We start from the raw sequence: 23,175 nt of genomic DNA, 5'->3' as shown, positions 1-23,175 counted from the left end.
GGGAATTGCAAACTCCATGGTGAGGGGAGGAGGAGATGACCTGCTTAAGGGTGGAAGTCGGCCCTGACTCTCAACTTGGATAGCAGCCTGACTCCACCCCCCCACCCCCACCCCCCACACACACACTGGGAGGTGTTGGGAGGCCCAGTGTGGTTAGGGCTCAGAAATGGCACACAGAGCTGTGGGGGGAAGAGGACAGCAGATGGGGAAGCTGTGTCAGAGCGCGCTTTCTGAAGAATGGGTTTCCATCAGCACAGATGGACCAGCCTAGTGGGAAGGTGGGGGAAGAAAGGTCCTAAAGGCAGAGGAGAAAATCCCATCCAGAGGAGAAACAGCAGGAGCAACAAAAGTGGACATAAGGGAGGGCCCCTGGCTGGCAGGGGTGTAGGAGGAAATGAAGAGACTGAAACGGAGAGAAGGCAGATGGAGAGAGGTGGGCTCCCAGAGCCTCCCCTGTCCCACGAAGGAGCCTGGATTCTGGTGGCTGTGACAAGGTTTTGAGAATGAGAAACTGCAGCCCAGTGATTACCTGGCTTCATCACTTACTCTCTGTGTGACCCTGGGCAAGCTAATTAACCTCTCTGAGCCCGGTGTCCTCATTTATAACACAGGGATGGTAACAGAGCTCCCTGGGAGGATGACTGGGAGGGTTGAATAAGAGATGACGAGGTGAAAAGCGGGTGGTGGCACCCCGTGCGATCTGCGTAAAGGGGTGCTGATCACTACTTTCTGTTAGAGTTGGACAGTGCGCCTGGCGGAGGATGATTCAGTCAGTTAGGTGGGTCAAATTAACCAGAACATTTTCCAACCCAGATTCACACTTCCTGTGGAGGCAGGTCCTTAAAAAGCTGGTGAAGGTGTTTGTAAACAATAAAAGTGCATTTCAAAGGTCGCCGCTGCCGGTGAAAGCCGTGGGGCTTAGAGAAGACGCTCGTGCAGGAAGCACAGTCATTTCTTCGGCAGAGGCACGGTCCAAACTAAGCAGATAGGGACAATTGTGCAGTGCTCCCTACCCCTGTACACACACACACAAACACACACAGTCCCCACCCTCACTCCCAGCCTTCTCCTGCAGTAACGCCCAGAATTCCTCAGGGACAATAGATGTACATCCCTCGGTGTCGTTCTGTCCAAAGGATGAAGGGGTGAGAGGAAGGCGCGGAGGGGGCTGGGACGATAATGCTGAGTTGGATTAATTTGTCCCCAGCAGCTCTGAAGGCAAATCGTGGCGGGAGTGGGGTAGGCGGGGAGCGGGGCGGGGAGGGGCACAGCGCGTCCTGGAGGGCCCTGGCAGCGAAGGAACGGAGCTCCGGTGTCCGCCCGGCTCCTGGCCCGCAGCGCCGCCTCCCCGGAGGAAGGCGGGGGCCAGGAGGAGGGAGCGGGAGGAGGCGTAGGACCGAGGAGGGCGGCGCGCTGAGAGGTTATTTGTGGTTCGCTTTGATCCCGAGGGGGAACCTGAAACTCACATTCCTGGCATAGCAGCCGCCTCCGGCGGGGGCCGACCCTGGGGCTGCGCGCTGGACCCCGAGCGGCCAGAGCGTCGGCGACACCGCCGAGTACACACCTCCGCTGCTGAGCGGAGCGGAGCCTGGCCGGGTCGTCGGGTCTGACCGAGCCGAGCACCCCGCGGGCCGCAGCGGTAAGGAAGGCTACTCGGCGCTCGGGGAATGTGTGGGGCTGGCAGAGACGCGCTGAAGCCCGAACTCCGGCGCAGCGGGTCTTCCTGGAGCCGGAGCCGGGTGGACCCAGCGTCCTCAGGGCACAGTGCACCCTTTCCAGGCAGCTGCAAAGGCGGGCAAGGGCCACTCCGCTCGGGGTGCGCCGCGCCGCCTGCCTGGGGTGGGGGGTCCTTGAAGGACCACGGGTCGCCTGGGGGGCAGTCGCTAGAGAAAGCTCGGTTCCTGTTTTGGTCGCGGGTCGGGGAGAGGGGCGCGGAATAGTGCAGGAGGTGCCGCTTCGAATTCAAGTCGTAGGACCTGGGGGGGGGGGCTGATCTGGTTAGGTGGGGGTTACAGGTGTCTTTGCTCCCAACTAGCCCAAGATTCCTCTTTGTCTTCCTTGGAAAATACTCTCTGGAGCCACGAACTGGCTCTCACTTAGAAAGAATGCAGCCTGCCGTCCAGCCCGGTGACGTCAGCGCAGGAGCATTCGGAAAACAAAGAGGGCTGGCGAGGGAGAGAAGGAGGCGGACCCGCGACACTTAAAGACCTCCTTGGGTCACCGGCTACCGCGGCCCGCTCTCTGGGCGCACCAGCAGCCCCCCAGTGCTCGAGGTCCGCGGGGAGTGCGTGTAGCACGGGATCTCTGGCTGCGGCGTGATCAGACTTAGAGACAGACCCTCACTCCGGTGTTTAGGCGAGTGAGCCCAAGCAAAAGCCAGAGATGCGTGCTTGCTTAGGAAGGTGGGGGTTCAGAGAGCCCGGCGCGCTAGCCCAGCCGAGGTGCACCGCAGGGGTGGGGGTGGGGTGGGGGAATGCAGATTGTAGTAGCCGCTCAGCCGAAAGGATGTGCATGGGCGGGTCTTAATCGCCACACACACTGGGGAAGAGGCCTCGAGGAGGTGTTCCCTGTTCCCAGGCACCCTGTTTGGGGAAGGTGGCCAGGAATGTTTCCGGAAAGGTCTGCAGTCCCCGCTCCTCCTCGGCGGGAGTCAGCCCGACAGTGATGAATTTAGAGAATGCCCCTCGGATGAAACTCTAGGGCAAATTGATTCCTGTTTGTGTTGCCTCTGGTAGCTCTGGAGTCATGCATCCCCACTCCTCTCGTGTGTAGGGGGAGGGGACAGCATGATAGAGTGCCAGGAAGGATGAGGACAAAGAAGCCCTCCAGATTCATCTCCCACTCCTCAGCTCTGAGCACCTGGGAGGAGGGAGTGGATTGGGAATGGCTGCTCTGTCAATCTGCCAAACCCAAACTGCAGCAGCGCACTGGGGCTAGTTTTGTGAGAGAGGAAGGGCCACATTCCTCCCACACCCCTCCCCCCATATACACGGGACCTGTGGAGGTGTGGGTTTTCTTTGGCTTTCCCTGAATCTGTTTGGAGGTTTGTGTTGGAGGAGGCTGTGGAAAGGAAGCCTGGTGAGGCAGGCAGCCTTCCAGGCATGAGCCACTGGGAGCCCAAGGTCGGAAGGGAACACCATCCTCAGGAGATGTTATCTGCCAGCACTCACGTCCCCCAGGTCCCTGCAACCAAGAGCCTCCCCCTTGCTCCCTAACTCCTCCATTTGGCTCAAGTGGCTATTACTAATGTCAAGAAGGTGCTGAGTGTCCCTCTGCTATGGGGCTGGAGGATGATAGGGGGCTTTCCCAAGCAGTGGGGGTGGGGGTAAATTGTAAACTCAAAGACACCATCCATCCTTTCTTCCTTTCTTTTTCCTGGAGTGCCAGTGCAGATCCTGTCAACACAGACTATGACTGACCCACAAATCTTAATGGGTGGCACCTTTTTGCCTCATCTCACAAAACCATTGTCCTATTGTAGCCTCTCTTTCGTCCCTTATTCACCAATTCAGATGCATTTTCTCCTACTTCCCATTCACCTTGCAGAGTAACTGCCAAGGTCATCCCATGACAGGGAAGGCTTGGCAGGGTAAAGGGTGTTGAGTGAGCTGTGCCAATGCTGGGGCTCAGACATGCTTCATTCTAGAGGGTACTGGGTGCTGTTTGCCTAGGGCTTCTACTGGGCTGAACTGCCAATAAACTGGGCTCCTGTCCACCCCTGGATGGGACAGTTCAGTGGTTAGATTTGAACTAGGCCTGCCCTAGAGTCTCTCATCAGGCTTTTGATAGGTGACCAACTGCAGGAGGCTGTGGTTCCTTATTGATTACTTTCTAGGGACTGGTGTCTTTCTCTAGGCATAGTAAGTCTCCATGAATATGATTATAATGGCAATCCATTGTCAAGGATTTATAGTGCACCAGGATCTCAACAGCCACTGCTGCTTTTAATTTCAACTCCAGGAGGCAAGCATTCTTTTCACTTTTCTGATGAAGAAACTGAGGCTCAGAGGTTATGTAACTTGCCTTGATCAGTAGGGGGCAGCACTGGCAGTTGAACTCAGCCTTGTGTGGCACTCTAAACCGTCCTCTTTACCATTATGCTGTAATGGAAAGTTCCCCCCTTTTCCATGTGCTCCCACTGATGGCTCTTCTTTCTTTTTCCTCCCAGGTGCCCTGGGGCCACGTGCCGCTGGCCATTGTCCAGACGGGTGTGTGCAAGCCAAGGAAGCATGAGGACGCTGGAAGACTCCTCTGGGACAGTCCTGCATCGCCTCATCCAGGAGCAGCTACGCTATGGCAACTTGACTGAGACACGCACACTGCTGGCCATTCAGCAGCAGGCCCTGCGGGGTGGGGCTGGAGCTGGGGGCACAGGGAGCCCCCAGGCCTCCCTGGAGATCTTGCCACCGGAGGACAGCCAGGTGCTGCAACAGGCCACAAGGCAGGAGCCCCAGGGCCAGGAGCACCACGGCGGTGAGACCCACTTGGCAGAGAACACCCTCTACCGGCTGTGCCCACAGCCCAGCAAAAGCGAGGAGCTGCCCACCTATGAGGAGGCAAAAGCCCACTTACAATACTATGGGGCCCAGCAGGCGGGGCTGCGGCCACATGTTAGTGACCGGGATCCCCGTGGCGCCCCTGGAGGCAATCGAAGACAGGATGAAGCCCTGCGGGAGCTGAGGCATGGGCACGTGCGCTCCCTGAGTGAACGGCTCCTGCAGCTGTCCCTGGAGAGGAACGGTGCACGGGCCCCCAGTCACATGAGCTCCTCCCACAGCTTCCCGCAGTTGGCCCGAAACCAGCAGGGTCCCCCACCCCGGGGCCCTTCTGCCGAAGGTCCGGAGCCCCGTGGACCTCCACCTCAGTACCCGCATGTTGTGCTAGCTCATGAGACCACCACTGCTGTCACCGACCCACGGTACCGCACCCGAGGCAGCCCGCACCTCCAGCATGCTGAAGTCAGGTAACTGCCCACTACGCTCTTTCAAACTCTTGACTTCCTTCCAGGGTGGAGAACCTCCACACAGTCCCTTATATCTGGGCTGGCAAGCCCCAGAGGAAAGGGGGAGCTAATGCCTGAAGGAGACAGCGACTTAGCCAAGGTCACATGAGAATTTAGTGGCACACCTTGCTTTCATTCGGAGATGGACACCATGTCTCATGAGCTGTAGCAGTCAAGTAACTGGGGTGTCCAGAGGGTATGAATTACAGCAGGGGATTTAAAGTTAGGTTTCAGAAAGAACTTGCTAAAGACAGGGTTGGGAATCATTGCCACAGTGTTTCCAAGTTAAGTAGGAAGAAGGTGGGATCACCTTCTCTGGAGATTTTTAAGAATAAGTGGACAGTTTGCTTTCTGTGATTATTGGGAGGCATTCCCAACTGGAGGCAGAAAGGACCTGTGGCCTCCTTAGACATCTTTCCCCATATCTCTTTCTATTATTCATTTATTTTCATGTTTTTCCATGTGCTCCAAGTGGCTGGAGCCTGTAAGGGGAGAGGATTCTGGATCCAGGCGAGCCCCTTTCTGTGGAGGCTTGGGAGAGGCTGCAGGGGAGACTCAGAGTTTGATTCTGAAAATGAAGGAATGGAGGATGTGATTTGGCTTACCTTTTTAAAAAATCCCTTCTGGCTGCTTATAGAGAATGGATCCCAAGGGGCAAGAATGGAGGCAGGGAGATCAGGGGAGGCAGGAAGCCCAAAGAGTTTGCAGACATATGGGTTCCTAGAAATGAAGCTGACACAGGCTTTTCATTTTATATGCTCCGTGTCTCCCCCGACAGGGGTCCAGGAAACCCCACAAGAGGGGCCTGAGGATTTGCAGACTCCCTTCAGCTGGTGGCTCAAGGTCAAAGTCTGGTTCTCTTCATGCCTGCTGAGTCTTCACTTAGTCACCCACTTTCCCACCATTTGGCCTTTCCTTGCTCTGGAGAAATGAGTGACTGGAGGGGGTTGGTAAGCAGGAGCCAGAGGCTTGTGGGTTCTCTCCAACCTCCACCTCCCAGGCCCCCTCCTTATCTCCTTTCTCAGGGCTGGGTCAGGGAGAGTTTCGGAAGCTGAGTCGTGGTTTCTTCTTTGGGACCAGCCTTATTGAACCCTGTCAGGAAAAGATAATATCATGGAAAGGAAGTAGACTGTTTGCAGGAGAACAAAAAGGAGAGGGAGGGGGAGGGGAAGGGAGAGCAAGTGTGAAGGGAAAGGAGACTATTCTTTCTCGGAGCTAAGTCATCCCCAAAGAATGCCAGTTGTGTCTGCCTGGCCCAGTGCAGGGGGAGCAAGTTCATGAAGCAACCCTGAGAATGCCACAATTAGCAGTGCAGGGAGAGTTTGGACATTCCAGTGGGGACCCTCTGCTCAGCTCTCACTGGAAGCTCTACCTTAGGAAGTAAGAGAAACACATCTGCCCGGCCTCTTCTTTGGGCTGAACTGATGAGGATTGTTTGTTGGGACCTGGGGACAGGGACTTTTCTTTCAGCCTAGGGTCCTAAGAAGAACGGGAGCAAGGCTTCAGGGGAGGGATCAAGGGGAAGATGGGCATGAGTGCTGAGATGATGGACCCAGAAGTGGAATTAAATTTTCATGGGGTTTCGTGGGGTTCCTGGTAAAACTGAGGTAGTCTGTTCTTTTACACTTGGAGTCACAGGGCCCCAGAAAGGGTTTATGACCCTCTGTGCCTCTTGCTGTTTGCTTCTTCTCTTGACACGGGCCCCTGAGTCTGGTATTACACCAGTGCTAGAGGCCATTAGAACATTGTCCCTAAAATCAGGCTATTGCAGTGGGTTAGAGGTGGCCCCTATACCCAAGAAAATCCAGTGTTTGGGTCTCACGTTTACTATTTAAACAGAGAGTAAGCTATGGTCATCGTTAGAAGAAATGGTGGATAGGCCACCATTATGGTAGCACCTGCTATAGACCCAGCATGCCGCCAGGTCTCATGTGGCCCTGGCAAACCCCCTTGAGGCTAGAGACTCTTACCTTCATGATTTAGCAGAGCCATGCTGGCACCTTGGGGATTTGAATTCCTATTTTGTCTGACTCTGGAGCTCAGACTATTACCCCGACATCTGTCTCATGCTCTAACCTAAGCCACAGTCTTCTAAAAATGTTTCTGCAAGGAGTGCTAGGACCAAAATAGGAGGGAGAAAACGTGAGTGTTTTGCACGGGCAGGTGCCAAAGCACTGCCTGAAATTGGAGGCTCATGACAGAGACGGGTAGCTGCTGGGGCTCAGCCACCAAGTGGCCCGGGGACCTGGAAGGCTATGTGCTCAGTCATGATTGATGTGGCCTCTAGACCCAAAAAAGAACCTGCTTTTGATCAGAAGGATCAAGTGTGCATTTTTTTAAGACGCCTTATTTAAGCACTGGTTGTTTAGGAGGTCCAGGACTGTTCAGGCTGATCCCCAAGGCCTTGGCCACAGCGAAGCTGGGCATGAAACAAGCTTCCTGATGTAGAGCCCCTCTAGCCCCAGTCTCCTAGACCTTGTGCATCTTACACAGACACCATGTGGAAGTGGCCTTCCCCACTGTGGGGAGGCTGAGTTGACCTGTCTTTCCAATATGCCCAGGAGGGCTGGGCCAATTCAGGACTGCTCTAGGGTGAGTCTGTGCAGTCTCTGAGCACTGTTTCTTCTGTTCCCCAGGATCCTGCAGGCACAGGTGCCTCCTGTGTTCCTCCAGCAGCAGCAGCAGTACCAGTACCTGCAGCAGCCCCTGGAGCACCCCCCACCCCCACACCCAGCTGCTCTTGGCCATGGCCCCCTAGGCTCCTTCAATCCACCTGGGGTAGAGGGGCCAGCAAGTACCCAGGCCTCCAGTGCCCACCTGGCCCAGATGGAGACTGTGCTGAGAGAGAATGCCAGGCTGCAGAGGGACAACGAGAGGCTACAGAGAGAGCTCGAGAGCTCAGCGGAGAAGGCTGGCCGCATGGAGAAGGTAGGCCCTGCTGGAGCCTCTAGGGGAAAGGGGAAGAAGGGACCCCGAAGGGCTGACTGGCGAGTAGGCAGTCGAAAGAGAGGCAGAGGAGTCTGAAAGCTTGTCTGGCTGGGCTTTTCACCTATCCCTCTGGTCCCCACCCCCTCATCACTCTTACACCCGCCCAGGCTGACTCCAGACAGCTGGGGAGCAGCCGTTGAGGCCGACAGAGCAGGTCTGGAGCATGAGCAGTTGCTGGCCAGTGGTGATTAGAAAGAGCCCATTCACCAGCTCCCTGCACACTCGCACCCTTCCCCTGCACACACCCCCTCCCGTGGACACCTCCCACAGAGAGCCCTTTGTGTCCCCCACACAACAGCAAGTCTGTTCTAGGCCAGCCCTGGCCAAAGAGAAAGCCCCTCCTCTTGGAAAAAACGAGCGACTTATTAGAATCACAGGCCAGCTAGGAGCACGTGCGGAACCTGCCCGCAGCCAAGTAGGAGGGGCAGGCTGGCCCTCTTTGTGGATGGCGATGGCCAGAGGATCAAATACTCCAGGCAGAGGTGGCTCAGGCTAGGGTCTGGGACCTCATTCTTTAGTGAAGGTTTACCGCTGAGTGTTCAGCTTTAGCAGGTGGCCTCAAGACTCCTGTGGCTGTCCTGTGGTGTCCAAGATAGGTCAAACCTCAGAACATGGCTGGAATTTTTTTGTGCCCACTCAGGGCCCACTGGGCTAAGATTTCTCAGCAGAAGCCAGACCAAAGTAAAATGCTTCTTTCTGGACATGGGCACAAGAAAGCTATATTTAGTCACCCTGGAGGCAGCTTCTTCCAGAATACCCTTGCTTGCTGATCTACCTCCAGAGGCTACAAGCTTCTGACCCTCCTACTGTTGCCACCTGGATTTCTTGCCCTGGGTTTTTAATCCTCTCCTCTCTCACCTCTGATGGAGAGCAGATAAGCCTGGGCACGTGGAGGGGGACTTTGAAGCCACACAGCCCCTGGGAGCTCTCCCCTTCCTTCAGCTCTTCTGTCTACCTCTTGCAGCTGGAAAGTGAAATCCAGCGGCTCTCTGAGGCCCACGAGAGCCTGACGAGAGCCTCGTCCAAGCGGGAGGCCCTAGAGAAGACCATGCGGAACAAGATGGATAGTGAAATGAGGAGGCTGCAGGACTTCAACCGGGATCTTAGAGGTGAGAGCAGGTCACCCAGGTGGAGGGGCGGGAGCGCCTGCAGAGGCTTGATTCCTCTGTTTTAGGGAACTATTCAGAATCTGTCCTCTGCAAAAAGAACTATAACTGACTCAAAGGGGGCCAGGCTGATACCTCTTGGGGGCCACTCTAATAGATGCGTGTCTCTGCGTTCTGGACCTTGGAGCCTCTCATGGAGCTTTCACCTGTGTGGCCCTCCTCCTAGGCCCTGAGCTGACCCCATCCCCAGCTTAGAGGATACAGCCCCACAGATAGGCCTCCAGGGCATACCCAGGCAAGCAGCATCTTCTGATACTCAAATATCTTTCCTTAAAACATCTTTCCTTTATTTCAAACAGAGAGATTGGAATCTGCAAACCGCCGCCTGGCAAGCAAGACGCAGGAGGCCCAGGCAGGCAGTCAGGACATGGTGGCCAAGCTGCTTGCTCAGAGTAAGTAGGGGTCTCACTGAGGAGCCCGGACAGATGTGTGGGTGGTGGGACCATGGCAGCCCCTCTGAACAGGGAGGATTGGCCTTGTCAAAACAGTGCTTTGAGCACAGGTCTACTGAACGCCTGCTATGTACCAGCATATACTGAACTGGCTTCTGAAGGAAAATAACATCTGGTTCTCTCTTTATTGGAGATATCAGTGGACACAAGAGGGACAGGTGGGGAGCAGTGGTTTGCTGAGCTGTGGTGCTGGCTACGAGTGTAGTGTCCTTCAGAAGCAGAGGTCACTGGGCAGTGGGGAGTCAGGATAGCCCTGGAGACATATGAAAGAGAAGGAAGAGTGAGTTTCCCAGGGAGGTATAGGCAACAAAAAGGTTAGGGGTGCCCAATGAGCAGGTGGGAAGCTAGGGAGCATGATGGAGCTGGGCCATGACAAGGCGGCCAAGTGGGGCCACCTGCAGGCCTCAAAAATGGGCTCCTGGAGCTTAGCCAACAGGTCCGGTCTAAAGAAAGGTTTGGGAGGCTTCTCTAAAGGAGGTGGTCAAAGCCTCTTTAAAGAGTGGCTGAGCTCGTCATTGGCTAGTCCATTTAGTCATTCATTTGTTCATCAGCAGAACTGTGCTAAGTACCCGGCAGGTGTTGAGCAGAGGACGAGAGGAAGCCCAGGAAGACATCATGGCGAGGAGGTGAAAAGAGAGGGGGTAAGCTTGAGGAAGGAGCAGGGTCTAACCACAGAGTCAAGGAAACAGGGTGCCCTGGCCCTGGAAACTAGTGACTGGGAGCTTCCCAGTGGCCAGAGAAGGAGGCTTTGTGGGGAGGGCAAGGCTGGAGAGCAGGCCACAGGTGAAGAAACAGCTGGAAGGCTCAAGGGGAAGGGTGGGGGGGAGAGGGGGGACAAAGGAAACCCTGAGCTCAGCAGCAGGAAACTAACAATCAGAAGAGACAAAGAGAGGCTGTTATTTATTGAACTCCTACTACCGTATATGCTCTTGCTATGTGCTATAGCGATATTTGGGGTCTGTGCAGAGAAGTGGAATGGGGGTGGCTGGTGTCTGGGTGAGGGTGGCCTTGAAGAACGAGTCAAAGAACCCATCAGGAAATCTGTGGGTGGCACAGCTAGCAGGGTGTGTCCAGAAATGGTGGAGCAGCTTCAGGACTGAGATCTGTCTGGCAGCACCTCCTTCTTCCTCAAAGAGGGCTCAGAGCCCTGGACCTGGACTGTGCTGCCCACGGCAGGGAATGGGGGAGACTGAAGGGGTTGGGGCTGAGGTGGGTAGGCCAGGAGGTAGGCTAGCCTGGACTGGCTGGGTAGGGTGAGGTGGCAATGACTTGAGGTCTCTGGGAGAGAGGAAGAAAGGGCAGGGGGGCAGGAATCTGGAGAGGACCGGTTGCTGGGAGGAGGCAGAATGGGGTGTCCTGTAGGAAAGGCCCGACTTCTGGGGCCAAAGAAAGGAAGTCACAGGAGAGTTTCTGGGAGCCTAGAGTTTCTGGGGGGCCCGGCCTGGAGGCGTTTCCGCTCCCTGGGGAGCGAGCGCCAGGCTGTTCTTGGCTCCTCACTGGAGCCAGTAATCTTGCAGCCGCGGGTGACCTGGATGCCTGGCATTCCAGAGCCGCTGGGCTGTTCAGCTCCAGCCTGCCCCCCGCCGCTCCCTCCCTGCTTGGCCCAGCGCCCTTGGACTGCTGCTGCTTTGGGAGGAAAGAGTGAACACAAAGGGAGACTGGGGCTTGCGGGTGGGGGGGGGCTCACTTTCTCTAGGGGAAAGGCACATCCCCCTGATCCTTCCACAGCTCGCCCTGCCTTCCTGCTCCCTCCTTACACCCTATCTCAGGCTCTTTCTTCATTGTGCTCAGACAGCTCACCTCCCAGACAGATAGGTCCATGGTTTTATCCTGGTGGCTAAGGATGGACAAAGCCTGAGGACTCCCAGCGCCTGCCAGGGCCTTACAGGTTGTGCAAGGTGACAGGAAGCTACTAGAAGCAAGAGCTCAGGAAAGAAAGCCAAGCAGCTCTTCCTTGCCCCATTATAGCCATGGGGAAAACAGAGTTCTCCGGGAAAATATCTCTGGTTGACCTCACTTTTTCCCCACCCTGGGTCAGTCAACACTGGTAGGAAAGTATGCCTTATCACCATCAGGTTTTCCCACTAGGCAGGCCATACAGACCCCCAACTCCGGCCGCTCTGATCAGGCCCTACCTTCCCTGGGCATCTGGCCTTGAATCCTGAGGCCTGATTCTTCTAGCTCTGTCCCCCTTGGGCAGTTTCTTCTCTCCTGGGCTGGAATACCATTATGATATAAGACTGGGATGAGACGCAGGCTTCCTGCAAGGTTTCTAAGCTGTGGCTCCCCACAGGGGGTGGTCATTTTCTCTAGGTCCAAACTCGCAGTCTGCTGTTCGCGCCTGTCTCCACCCCACTTACTGAATGGTGAGACAGCCCAGTATGAACTGCTCAATTTCAATAATATTGAGCTTCCCCGTCTTTTCCCTCCACACCAAGGAATGAGGTGCTCAGCCTTCAAAAGTCCAGAGGGAGACAGAGCTGACCTGGGTCACCTGTGTCCTCCCTCTTCTGCCTCAGTGCCCTGAGTACATGATTCCTCCCTTCTGCCTGCCCAGGTCCCAAGCCTTCAGTCTTCTCTTCTGGAACCTGTACTGTCCTGTATGATAGGTACTTAGCCTCATGGGGCTCAAAGATCAAAATTAATTAAAATTAAATAAAGTGAAGAATTAGTTTCTCCCTTGCGTAGCTACATTTCAAGTGTTCAATAGCCACACGTGCCAAGTGGCGGCTGCTCTGGAGACAGTGCTTCCGAGTTCATCAGGCAGACCCCAGAGCCCCAGGCCCTCTTCTGTCCTCCAGCAAGGCTGGCAGTCGACACCGTGGGGGACCAACCTGGGATTCCCAAGGGGATTGGTGTGGGAGGCGGATTTAAGTCTAGAGCATCGGATGCAGGACTTGGTGGTCTGCCTCAGGCCTTGCTGGCCCAACTATATGGCAAGGGTCTCTGAGCTCTGAGCAGAATTCCCCTGGGCAGCTAACAACACAGTTTAAAAGTCAGGAGAGCTGGTACCTCAGACACAAATCTTTGGATGACAGTCCTTAGCATTGTGCTCCGCAATTTGCATTTCTTTATGAGCCTTGTTGCCCACATCTCAGTGGTCTCCCCAGGCCATGGAAGGTAATTTCACACTAAAGCTGGCGGGGTGGGGTGGGGTGGGGGGAGGCCGTAGAATGAGCCCTGGAGCCCACTTTGGGAGACCTGGATTTGATTTAGGGCCTTACCCCAGAGCCAGAAGCAGCTTGCTCCTTTGGAGCCAGCCCGAGCTGGGTTTCCATCCTGGCAGCACTGTTCACTTCCTCTGTTTCCTCCCTGTAGGTTGGGGGTCACAAATCTACCTTGAGGGGCTGTTATTGGAAGCTTCAGTGGAATAGGAAGTGTAGATGCCTGGCTTGTGGTGTCACAAATGGTGGCTCTTGTCCCTGTTCCTTCGCTGTGTCACTTGAATGATGACCATGTCACAGTCCAGCTGAGCCTCCACCTTCTCACCTGTGAATGGGCATCACTGTTCCTGTCTGGCCAGTCTCAGGTGTCATCACGAGGCTCAAGGGAAATTGTGAATATGTTTTAGAAATGATGACACCTGGCATAAGTGGACAGTGTTTGTGGGGCTGTGCCATGGCAAGTCCCTGTCCCAGGAGAGGAACAGTATAGCCGTCATCACTGTAAGGACCCTGGTCTGGCACTGCTATATACTCGTAACTAAACCTGAGCCTCAGTTTTCTTGCCCAGAAATGGGGTTGATAATGGTTATAATAACTCCTGGGGTTGTTGAAAGCACACGATGCAATCATGCTCATGCAGTGGTCAGCACAGTGGGGGCTCAGGGGGACCAGCTAGGGTGTTCGCTGTCACCGACTGAGCCTCTCTCTCTCTCTCTCTCTCTCTCTCTCTCTCTCTCCCTCTCCCTGCAGGCTATGAGCAGCAGCAGGAGCAGGAGAAGCTGGAGCGGGAGATAGCACTGCTGCGCGGTGCCATTGAGGACCAGCGTCGGCGTGCGGAGCTGCTGGAGCAGGCTCTGAGCAATGCGCAGGGCCGGGCTGCGCGAGCTGAGGACGAGCTGCGTAAGAAGCAGGCCTATGTGGAGAAAGTGGAGCGGCTGCAGCAGGCGCTCGGGCAGCTGCAGGCTGCATGCGAGAAGCGTGAGCAGTTAGAGCTACGTCTGCGCACGCGCCTAGAGCAGGAACTCAAGGCCCTGCGTGCACAGCAGGTGAGCTGGGAAGCCCTGTGGAAGTGGCAGAGCTAGGGCAGCACCTGAGGAGGCCAGTTCTGAAGCCCCTGGGAGCTCTTGCACAGATCCAGGCTGAGCAACCCCCCCCCCTTGGAAAGCAAGGGTGATCTCTGTTCCACCCTTGTGGCAAGGCCCCTCCTAGCCATCAGTCTCCGCAGAGGCTCTGCCACTTGGCCATGTGCCAATCTCAGGGACTCAAAACTTGGGCTTCTGTCCTCAGGAGCAGCTGGGGTTGGCATCCTTGGTCTCTAGAGCCTTGATGTAAAAGACTAGCCAGCTCTTGTGTTTCCCCAAGATCAAGAGGGAAGATGATCGCCCAGATCCTAAATTTTTATCCTCACTTTGGACTGTGTAAATAACTCTGGTGTGTACGAACCCGATAGCGTTCTCGCTGTACTACCCCGATAGCGTTCTCGCTGTACTACCCTTCCCACAGAGATAGGGTGACCGAACCGCCTGATATGCCCAGCTCTGTCCTACTTTACACCTGTTTTCTCAGTGTCATTATTAAGAGCACCACTTCCCCATTTGGAAGATAATATATGGCCACCTGTGCAGAGGCAGACCTGATCGTTCCTGTGCCCTGGTCCACAGGATTCAGGGCATGGATGTGAGGACCCATGCCATCTTCTTCGTCTCTGAGTGGAAGCAGGGTTGGGGGAGAGCGGGCTGTGAATGGCTGAATGAGCACAGGCATAGTGTAGGGGCAAGAACCAGTGGCCTCCACACTCCAACCTCCATCCTTGACCACAGTGCCCCTTGCTTTGCAGAGACAGGCTGGCATCCCTGGTGGTAGCAGTGGCAGTGGTGGGTCTCCGGAGCTCAGCGCCCTGCGGCTATCAGAGCAACTGCGAGAGAAGGAGGAGCAGATCCTGGCCCTGGAGGCCGACATGACCAAGTGGGAACAGAAGTATTTGGAGGAACGTGCCATGAGGCAGTTTGCCATGGATGCAGCCGCCACAGCTGCCGCCCAGCGCGATACCACTCTCATCCGACACTCCCCCCAGCCCTCACCCAGCAGCAGCTTTAACGAGGGCCTGCTCGCCGGAGGCCACAGGCATCAGGAGATGGAAAGCAGGTTCGGCAATGCAGGCCAGGCTGAGGCTCCTGAGGTGGGGGAAGGGGTAACAATGTCCAGTCTCTGCCATGTCCTTACTCTCTGATAAACAGGCCCCTCTTCCCACATGGCTCAGCACTCCTTCCTGTTTCTGAGCTGTCCCTGTGTGTTTTGCAACCAAGCACTGTACACATGTTCTTTCCCAGAAATATCAACTGAGGCCTTGATTTGCCCAGAAGACCCTGGCTGTGGAGGTGCTGGATGCCATCCAAGGCTCGGGGCCTCTACCTGCTCCCCTTCCCTTGTGTAAATCAGAGACTAAGACTTTCCCACTGAGTCTACACCATGTATCACCCAGAAGGAATGTGGACTAGGTCCCTGGCTTGGGGGTAGCTAGTATTTTCTCTCTCAAAATAATCCCGGAGACCCCTCAAGATTTCATTTGACCAGTGTCTAAAAGCACAAGCACATCAGCTCATTTGATTGAGCTCAGTTGATTGTCAGCAACTGTGGGGTATTGCCCCCCAGGATGGGGGTTGTGCCATTGCTATCATCAGATAAGTCCAGAACCCACCCCTTGATGACCTGCCTTTGCTGATATAAGGGGTGGTTTCCAGAGCATCAAAATTCAGAGCTGTGATGACATTTTTGAAGGCCTCCTGGCCCTGCTACAAAGAGGAGCCCGACTGGCTGTAGGGAGGGCTTTCCCTCTAACTTTACCAGGTGGGAAGTGTGGAGGCCACTGGATCTGTGGGTCTAACGGTGTGGGCATGGCCTTTCCCCTCAGGTTAAAGGTGCTCCATGCCCAGATCCTGGAGAAGGATGCAGTGATCAAGGTCCTCCAGCAGCGCTCCAGGAAAGACCCTGGCAAGGCCACCCAGGGCTCCCTGCGACCTGCTAAATCCGTGCCATCTATCTTTGCGGCTGCAGCAGCAGGGACCCAGGGCTGGCAAGGGCTCTCCTCTAGTGAGCGGCAAGTGGATGCCCCTGCCTGGCTGGCTACAGGTGAGCAGGGGCTGGTGGGTGGCATAGGTAGAGTGGGAGGTTGCTCCCAGGCCTTTCCTCCCAGAACTGAGGCTCGGAGTAGCCAGGGCTTCCTGACTCTTGCCCTGAGAGCCAGCTTATATTCTGGCTCCAATGATCCTGCAGCCCACAGCTGTTTCCACAGTGTAAAGAGGGGTGCTGTAGCTGCCCCCATCTCCATAAATTCCACCACCCTCAGTCCCAGCCACTTAGCATCTAAGTAAAAATAAAGCTTTCTGAGCAGATGCACCTTCTAGGCAAGCCCTTTCCACTCCTCCTTCTAAGCAGATGCCATAGAAATTTGCGAGTCCCGCTAATTTTAAGATTTAATCTACAAAGAAGGGTTCTCCCACTCGAAATGTTTGGAAACCAATCCTTATCGTTGTTCCCATTTGGGAACAGGAGCATTTAGTCTTCATCAAAGTTCTTGCAAACCAAGAGCGACCCACACCACCATGTGCCCCCAATAGGTACAGTTAACTTGGGGTGTTCTTCAGGAGGAAATAACTCAACCTCCTGCCTTTCCAGCAGAAAGGGCCCCTGCGGAGGAGCCAGTGGCCACCCCTCCCCTCCCTGCGCATGCCAAACATGGGAGCAGAGATGGGAGCACCCAGACTGATGGGCCCCCGGACAGCGCTGCTGCCTGCCTGGCACAGGAGCCTGACAGCCTTCTGGGGTGCAGCAGTGGCCAGAGGACAGCCTCACTGGGTAAGTCCACACGTGCCCGGGCTGCTGGGCTGGGCAAGGCTGAGGGAGCCCTGGGGTGTGAACTGGAGCACCAGGCCCTTCCCAGACCGCTCCTATTCATTGCCCCCACTCCATAGGGAGCCCTGCACAGAGACAGGCAAGCAGGGTGTGTGGCCACCTCAATGGGAACAGGAGGGCCGGTTGGATGCACGAATAGAGGAACGGAAAACCCTGATTACAGACAGATCAAGTTCAGAAAGAAAGCAACCACATGGGAGGCACGTTATCTACTCTTTCCTAGTCTTCCTAACATATTTAATTGCCAATTTAAATATCTAAGATAATGGAGATTGGCATGTTATCCTGATGGCATGCTCAAGTTAGAAGACTTTGTTTAAAAAGAGTCCGGAAAGGAGAAATTTGAGAAGATGCCATTTAAATTTTTTGCTCCCTTTTCACATTAGCCTTTGCATATTTGCTTGTGCCTCACATCTCAGAAAACCACAGGCATGAAAAGAATGCTGCAGCCTTCCTCCCTTGGGGCTCCCCACCCTCCCTCCAAGCCCTCTGAGGAGTTCAAAGTCATGAACAAATGCATCTTCCACACTAGAGGGTGGTGGTCTGGGTGGACAGCTGAGAGGGAGCAGAGCTGTGCTTGGTTGGCCAAGACATGGGAACCTGGATACCTGGGCAGCTGAGATGGGAAAAGCAGGTGAAGAAAGAAATGTCCTATGTTCAAAACATTCCAGGATTTAAAAGAGCAAGCAATCTGGAAATGCTCACTGGTGTGTGCCTGTACTCTTGTCTCTCTCCAGACTCTGTTGCTGCATCCCGAGTCCAGGATTTGTCGGACATGGTGGAGATACTGATCTGAAGGAGGGGACTCGGAACCATTCCCTGCACTCCTCTGCCACTCAGCCATTCCAGCAGCCCCCTGCAACTGCTGCTGCCCCATGTTCCCCCACCGGGCACTCATTCCCATTGACTGTCTGGCCCCAGGAGCATTGGAGATTGGAGGGATGCCACAGGGGAGAGGGTTGCTGTGCGAGCACTTGCACCCCAGAAGACCCTGCTTCTTAGCCCCACATCCCTCCCGGACCTATGTGGGATGAAGATTCAGCCTTTAGCTGCTGCCTGAGGCTAGCTGCTGGGGTAACAATGGAAGGCCCAAAAGAGAGCTGAGCCCCCTTTGCAACCGCAGTTGGCACTCAGACAGGGAGGGAGGGGATATGTTGGTTTAGGAGGCTGATTTCCAAGGATAGCTGCCTGCGGACACGTGGTAGGCTGGTTCAGTAACCAACTCGGCCATGGTGTTCTCCTCTGCTTAAGCGTGGTCCCAGCCAAGCTCATCTGCTCCTCAGCTACTCACTGCCTCCTAGGGATCACTAAGACTAGCATGTTTGGGGGGCTGTTGAAGGTATTAGTCCTGCAGAAGCCACAGCCTCAACCCCTCACTTGGAGTGGGTGGAGCTATTTAAGTGGACTGGGACCTGCTGGGCAGTTTGTATATAATTCCCTTTCTGTGGAACAGAAGATTGGAGCATGCTGCTTCGGACTTGTCCCCCATTCTGTGCTCTCATCCCTGCTGCCATGAGTCCTGTGACTTCTGACTAGCCTCCTAGTTATCTCCCTTCTCAAGTTCTTGGCCCGTGGATTTTGATACTGGTTGATCCATAGGATATTGGCTGTCTTTTCCTCCCATGTTGAGCCCTGCTTTAAATGCCCATGGGACCTCCCCCTCCATCCCCAGCCTCTTGAAGTGGCTCAACAGTTCCTGTCCCTGGGACATCCTGTCAGTTTTGTTACAAACCCTGAGCCACGTGAAATGAGCCAGCACACACAGACATTGCCATGGTGGGCTTCCCAGCACCAATTGAACAAAAGCGGAGAAATTGCCTTGTTCTCATCCGAGTCTTTGTTCTCACCTGGAGGGATTGAGAGAGGGAGCTATGCTGGTGAAAACTAGTCAACGAGCTACAAGATGTGACTCCAGTGGTTCTTTGGAGGGAGCCTCCATCACAAAACAGCACCCATGAGGCTGGCTCCTCAAGCTACCCGTGCCCAGCGCCCTGAAGCAGGACCAGTGCTTGGAATTAGAGTGGAGCATCCACATGGCAGCCTGCCAGCAGCAGTGACTTTGACTTCTGGTCTTAAAGAGCCCCCCAACCCCCCAAGAGTAATTGGAGGGTTTTAGCAGTTTGTCTTGACTGTTTTTAGTTCTCCTTGAATATTTGTGTTTTTTTCCTTTCCTGTTTTTAAGTTCTGTATGTGTTATTTTATTCCCATGGTTCCTTTTTGAACATTTGCATTTGCTGGACAATTGCATATTTTTTTAAATCCTCCTACCCCTCTTAAAGCTGAAAAATACATTTGGTTCATGTGCATTGTTTACAAAGCAAAAAGAAAAAAGATAAAAAAAGGCAAAAAAATATTGTGAAAGAAAAAAAAAACAACTTAATATATTTTGGATTAATATTTGGTATTTCTTTTAAAGTATTTTTGTGCTGTGAACGTTTTCTGCCAAAGACCATGATGTGTGTCTGTATGTTTAAGTTATCGTAAATATTTAAAATGTAAACATGGCTGTTTTGTTATGCCACCCTGTACCAGGATTGCTGCTGCATTCCACTGGGTATAACAGTATTTTAATAAAAAAGAAATAATTAAAAGTGGTGTCTTTGCACAGGTGAGAGACTGCAGTAAGAGGGAAAGCAAAGGGTGAGGATTTGGGGGGGCCACCCGTGTCCTAGTCCCTGGCCACTCAGCACTGAACTACTACCACTCCTATGCATCTTGGTTCTTAAATGTTGGCCAGAGTATATCCATAAACAGCCAGTCCAGGGTCCCTGCCATTTCTCACACTGAGGAGTGAAGGGTGCCAGTTTTAATTTTCCGACTGGGATACTAGCAGGCAAGGTAGATCCATCCTTATTTGCAAGGTTAGGATGACACACAGTACGATCTCCAAGAATCCACAACAATTGCTGGGAATTTTGGGAGGCTGCATGAAGGAGAGTTGGAAGGATGATGTACTTGGCTTTCTTTCCACTTTCACGGAGAACAGTCTCTGCAGGTTGGGAGGGTCTGGCAGATGGGCAGCCTCCCCAGGTAGCTTTGTCCTACCTGGTTTGGGCCACCCACTGGTTACTCCAGAGGAGTGGGTGTCCACAGGTGGCTTTATCCTTCACCCACTCCAATCTTCCCTGCACCCGCCACCTAGCAGAGGGAGTCCTTGTCTGGGACCCTCCAAGAGACAGGGCACCATGCGTGCCCTCTGCCTGGAGATGTGTGTGGCACATTCTTGGGCGCTGCCTAGCTCCCTTGCTGTGCCATCACCACTCTTGCCCTATGCCCAGGAAAGTATGTCACTACAATCCATGAAAGTGAAAACCATTCTTAATCTCAGGTGCTCTCATACCACAAATAGTACCTGCCTCCGCGGGCCAGTCAGCACACCGAGAATCTGGGCTGGCAGTTGGAGGCTGACCACGAGGCATCAGGCAGCCAGACAGGTTGTGGGCACCTGATGGAAATAACCACCCCCTGCAGCTGTGGGGGAAGGATTTTCAGGGCAGGTATGGGGACTCAGCAACCATGTTGGTGACTAACCAAGTACTGTGTTTCCCTGAAAATAAGACCTAACTAGAAACTAAGCCCTAGCATGACTTTTCAGGATGATATCCCCTGAACATAAGCCCTAATGTGTCTTTTGGAGCAAAACTTAATATAAGACCCAGTCTTACTTTTGGGGAAACACGGTAGGATCCTAGAGAACATGTCTTCCTGAACCAGACTACCTGCCCACAAGAAAATGGAGTCACTAGGAACATGGAAGGACCTTTTCTTGCAGCTTTGCAGATGGTGATGGACCTCAGCGGGTGGGGAGCTCTCCATTCAGGATTCCCCACCCAGCATAATGCAGAGGCCACAAACACGACCTTGTGGCCACGCCCCCACCCCAGCCCTCTCCAGCGTGCTTCTGTCATCTGGGCAGCATCCATGCCCATCTTACTCCTACCAGGCCCTGGACTGGTGTTTGCTCTGTGGGTAGGTTGCTCTAGGATGCAGGCTTGGTCCTCGGAGTTGGCCTGAATAGCAGAGCTCTGCTCCCACTGCTCTCCCCTTGGATATACCAGCCCATTTGCTAAGATGTGGTGTCCGGACAAAACAGCAGTGACTGTGGCAGGGCGTTTTAAAACCCAGCTTAGCAAAGAGGTTCCTGTTCACCTCTACCTGTCCCCTCAAAAGAGCCATGGGTGAGCAGCTCAGACCCAGGTACAATAAGCTCAGACAAGAGCGCGTTCCCATCCCCAGCAGCTTTGAGCAGGGGCTGTCAAAGCATCTGTGCCTCTTTCAGGAACTAGTCTGTCAGGAGGCACTTTACTATTTCCTTGGCACAGATGAGGAGAATGAAGAAGTCAACCTAAGCGTGCCCAACCCATGTGTGTGCGTGTGTATGTGTGTATGTGTGTATGAACATGTGTGCCAGAGCACGTGTCACAGAGAAAGAGGTGAGGGGTGCCACCATCTTCTGGCTGATGTCCTGGCAGGGCACTGGGGCTCTCCAGCCACATGGTCACCAGTCAGTCTGAGGAGCCATTTCTTCCCAGCGCACTTTGTAATTCAGCCTAACAAAGCTCCGGAACTGGTAGAGGAATGGGTGAAGCTGCAGGCAGGGGTGAGGGAGCTGGAGGGGGTGAGGTGAGAGGTAGTGGGGGTTAGACAGGCCCTAGGAAGGAAAGTGTTTGCCCATGTGCCCAGGCACCCGTGATGAAGGGGCCTGGGCCACGAGGGGGCCAATCCCTGGGTCTCACAGGTGGCTCTGCTGGGCCCTTTGGAGGCCAAGTTGCTCTGCCAGGGACAGCCCAGTGCTTTCACTAACAGGGCTGGGGGTATGGCTCAGGAGAGGCCCCACACTGCCACTGCCCCCGAGGACCAGAAGCCTACCTGTAAGTGTCCAAACCCTCTCCTCTCTCCCTCCTCCTGATGAATCAGTAACACTTCCTGGCTCTAGCATGTGTTAAGCTCAGACGACTTGGACAAAAGTGACAATGGGAGTAGCATGTGGGGGCCGAGTCTCCCAGTAATGACTGAGGCCACTCCACTGCCTCCAGGGACTCCAGCTGGACAGGAAGCTTGTTTGCAGTGCCAGTATCTCATCTCCTAGCTCAGTGAGGACCAGGCCAGGAGGCAGTGGTCCCTGAACAGCCCTTGCTGTGTATGACTGATGCCCAGAAACCCCAGTACCAACCAGTGTCTTTATGAACCTGCCACACCGGATCAAACACACAAGAAAAGCACCATAGGCCCCAGCGTCCTTTTTTTAAAATTGACATATAATTCTCATACTATTAAATCTACTCTTTTAAACTGTACAATTCAGTGGTGCTTTATGTCACAACAACCATTTTAAGTCAGTGGTCAACCATGGGTCATCACCAAATACCCCACCAGTGAGCAATATGGACAAAGTGGAATTTGATCTGGTGCATTCGTACTATCAGCTCCTATTTCTCAGGAGGACACTTTCACTTTCTATAGCCGACAGTTTCCTTCCACCCTACGTCCTCTTGGCCGCAAAGGGAACACTCTCTGCTCTGGGCCAGAGCCTTCCACCATCTTACCCCAGGGCTGCCAAGACAGAGGTCCTGGCCTGAGGTTTAGGAAGGAGGCCTGGAAGCCCTGAACCCACAGGTACCCACTGTCTGCTTAAGGTTTTCCAAAGTCAAGGAGCATTGGCAGGGGTGGCTTTCCCAGTTTTGTGGGACCTGAAGCTTATAAGATTTGGGGGACTCCCTTTAAGAAAAAGATTGCAAAATGGCAAATACAAAATTAGGTCTAGAGTGTTGGAAGGGGCTTGTGACAGCAAGCACCTGGAGGCATAAGCTTCATTCACTTCACAGTAGATCTGCATCCGGGCACTGGGCGGCATTGTAGCTCCCCAAAGGAATAAGTGGCTTCGATTGTGGCAGGGATACATTCTCCTCTTTGAGGACTTGTCAGCTTTCGATTCTGGGCAGGCCAAATGTCACCAACTGTCCTCAGATAAATGCCTCCTGTAAGTCCAAAGGCTCCTACCTGGGGCACATTCCAGGTGTGGTTGAGCAACAATGTGGACATTTCCCTGCACAGGTTTGCCTCTCCTTGCATCAATTTGGCCTTCTTTTTCTAGGAGGCCCTGCCCAGTCTCTCCTCTGCAGCCTTTACTTGCTCAACACAGTGTGCTGTGGAAATCCCCATAGCATGTTGCATTGGCATCAAAAATACCAAAATCTCAACCATAGAGTGACTGCCTGCACAAAGCATAGCGAAGGTTTGTCCTGAAAACTACAGTAACCATCTTTAACTTAAAATAAGGAAAAATAGTTCTCCACCCCAGAGACTTTTCTCTAAGGTTTGGGTCCTCTGCTCTGCAAGGCTGACTTCTCTTCACTCTGTCCTACTTTTCTTTAAGTGGCCTTGTCATCTCTTCATTCTCTCATTCATTCATTTACTTGTGTTACAGATGTTTAGTGAGCGCCTGCCATACATGGCAGGCTTTGAGGGTACGAAGATGAAGAAGGCAAATT

At 54.0% G+C, this 23,175-nt stretch overlaps 1 protein-coding gene across 2 annotated transcripts; it reads left to right on the top strand.

Moving 5' to 3' along the window:
* The first annotated feature begins 1,427 nt into the window (after positions 1-1,427).
* Positions 1,428-19,275, top strand: AMOTL2 (angiomotin like 2). Of its 2 annotated transcripts, none has more exons than XM_019748256.3 (10): positions 1,428-1,639; positions 4,169-4,963; positions 7,639-7,930; positions 8,955-9,099; positions 9,456-9,548; positions 13,523-13,818; positions 14,610-14,917; positions 15,684-15,901; positions 16,448-16,627; positions 17,422-18,901. In XM_019748256.3, exons 2-10 carry the CDS (start codon positions 4,230-4,232, stop codon positions 17,478-17,480), a joined length of 2,325 nt encoding a protein of 774 aa, XP_019603815.3. In that variant the 5' UTR covers positions 1,428-1,639; positions 4,169-4,229; the 3' UTR covers positions 17,481-18,901. The 2 variants fall into 2 exon arrangements, with proteins under 2 accessions (XP_019603815.3, XP_019603825.3); XM_019748266.3 differs by having other exon boundaries at positions 1,467-1,639; positions 16,451-16,627; positions 17,422-19,275.
* Positions 19,276-23,175: the final 3,900 nt, after the last annotated feature.

This window comes from Rhinolophus sinicus, chromosome 5 (genome assembly GCF_057876585.1).
Source record: "Rhinolophus sinicus isolate RSI-liver-muscle chromosome 5, RSI-T2T, whole genome shotgun sequence".
NCBI lineage: Eukaryota > Metazoa > Chordata > Mammalia > Chiroptera > Rhinolophidae > Rhinolophus > Rhinolophus sinicus.
The sequence above is the reverse complement of the archived record's forward strand: the minus strand, read 5'-3'. Positions and strand labels throughout refer to the sequence as shown.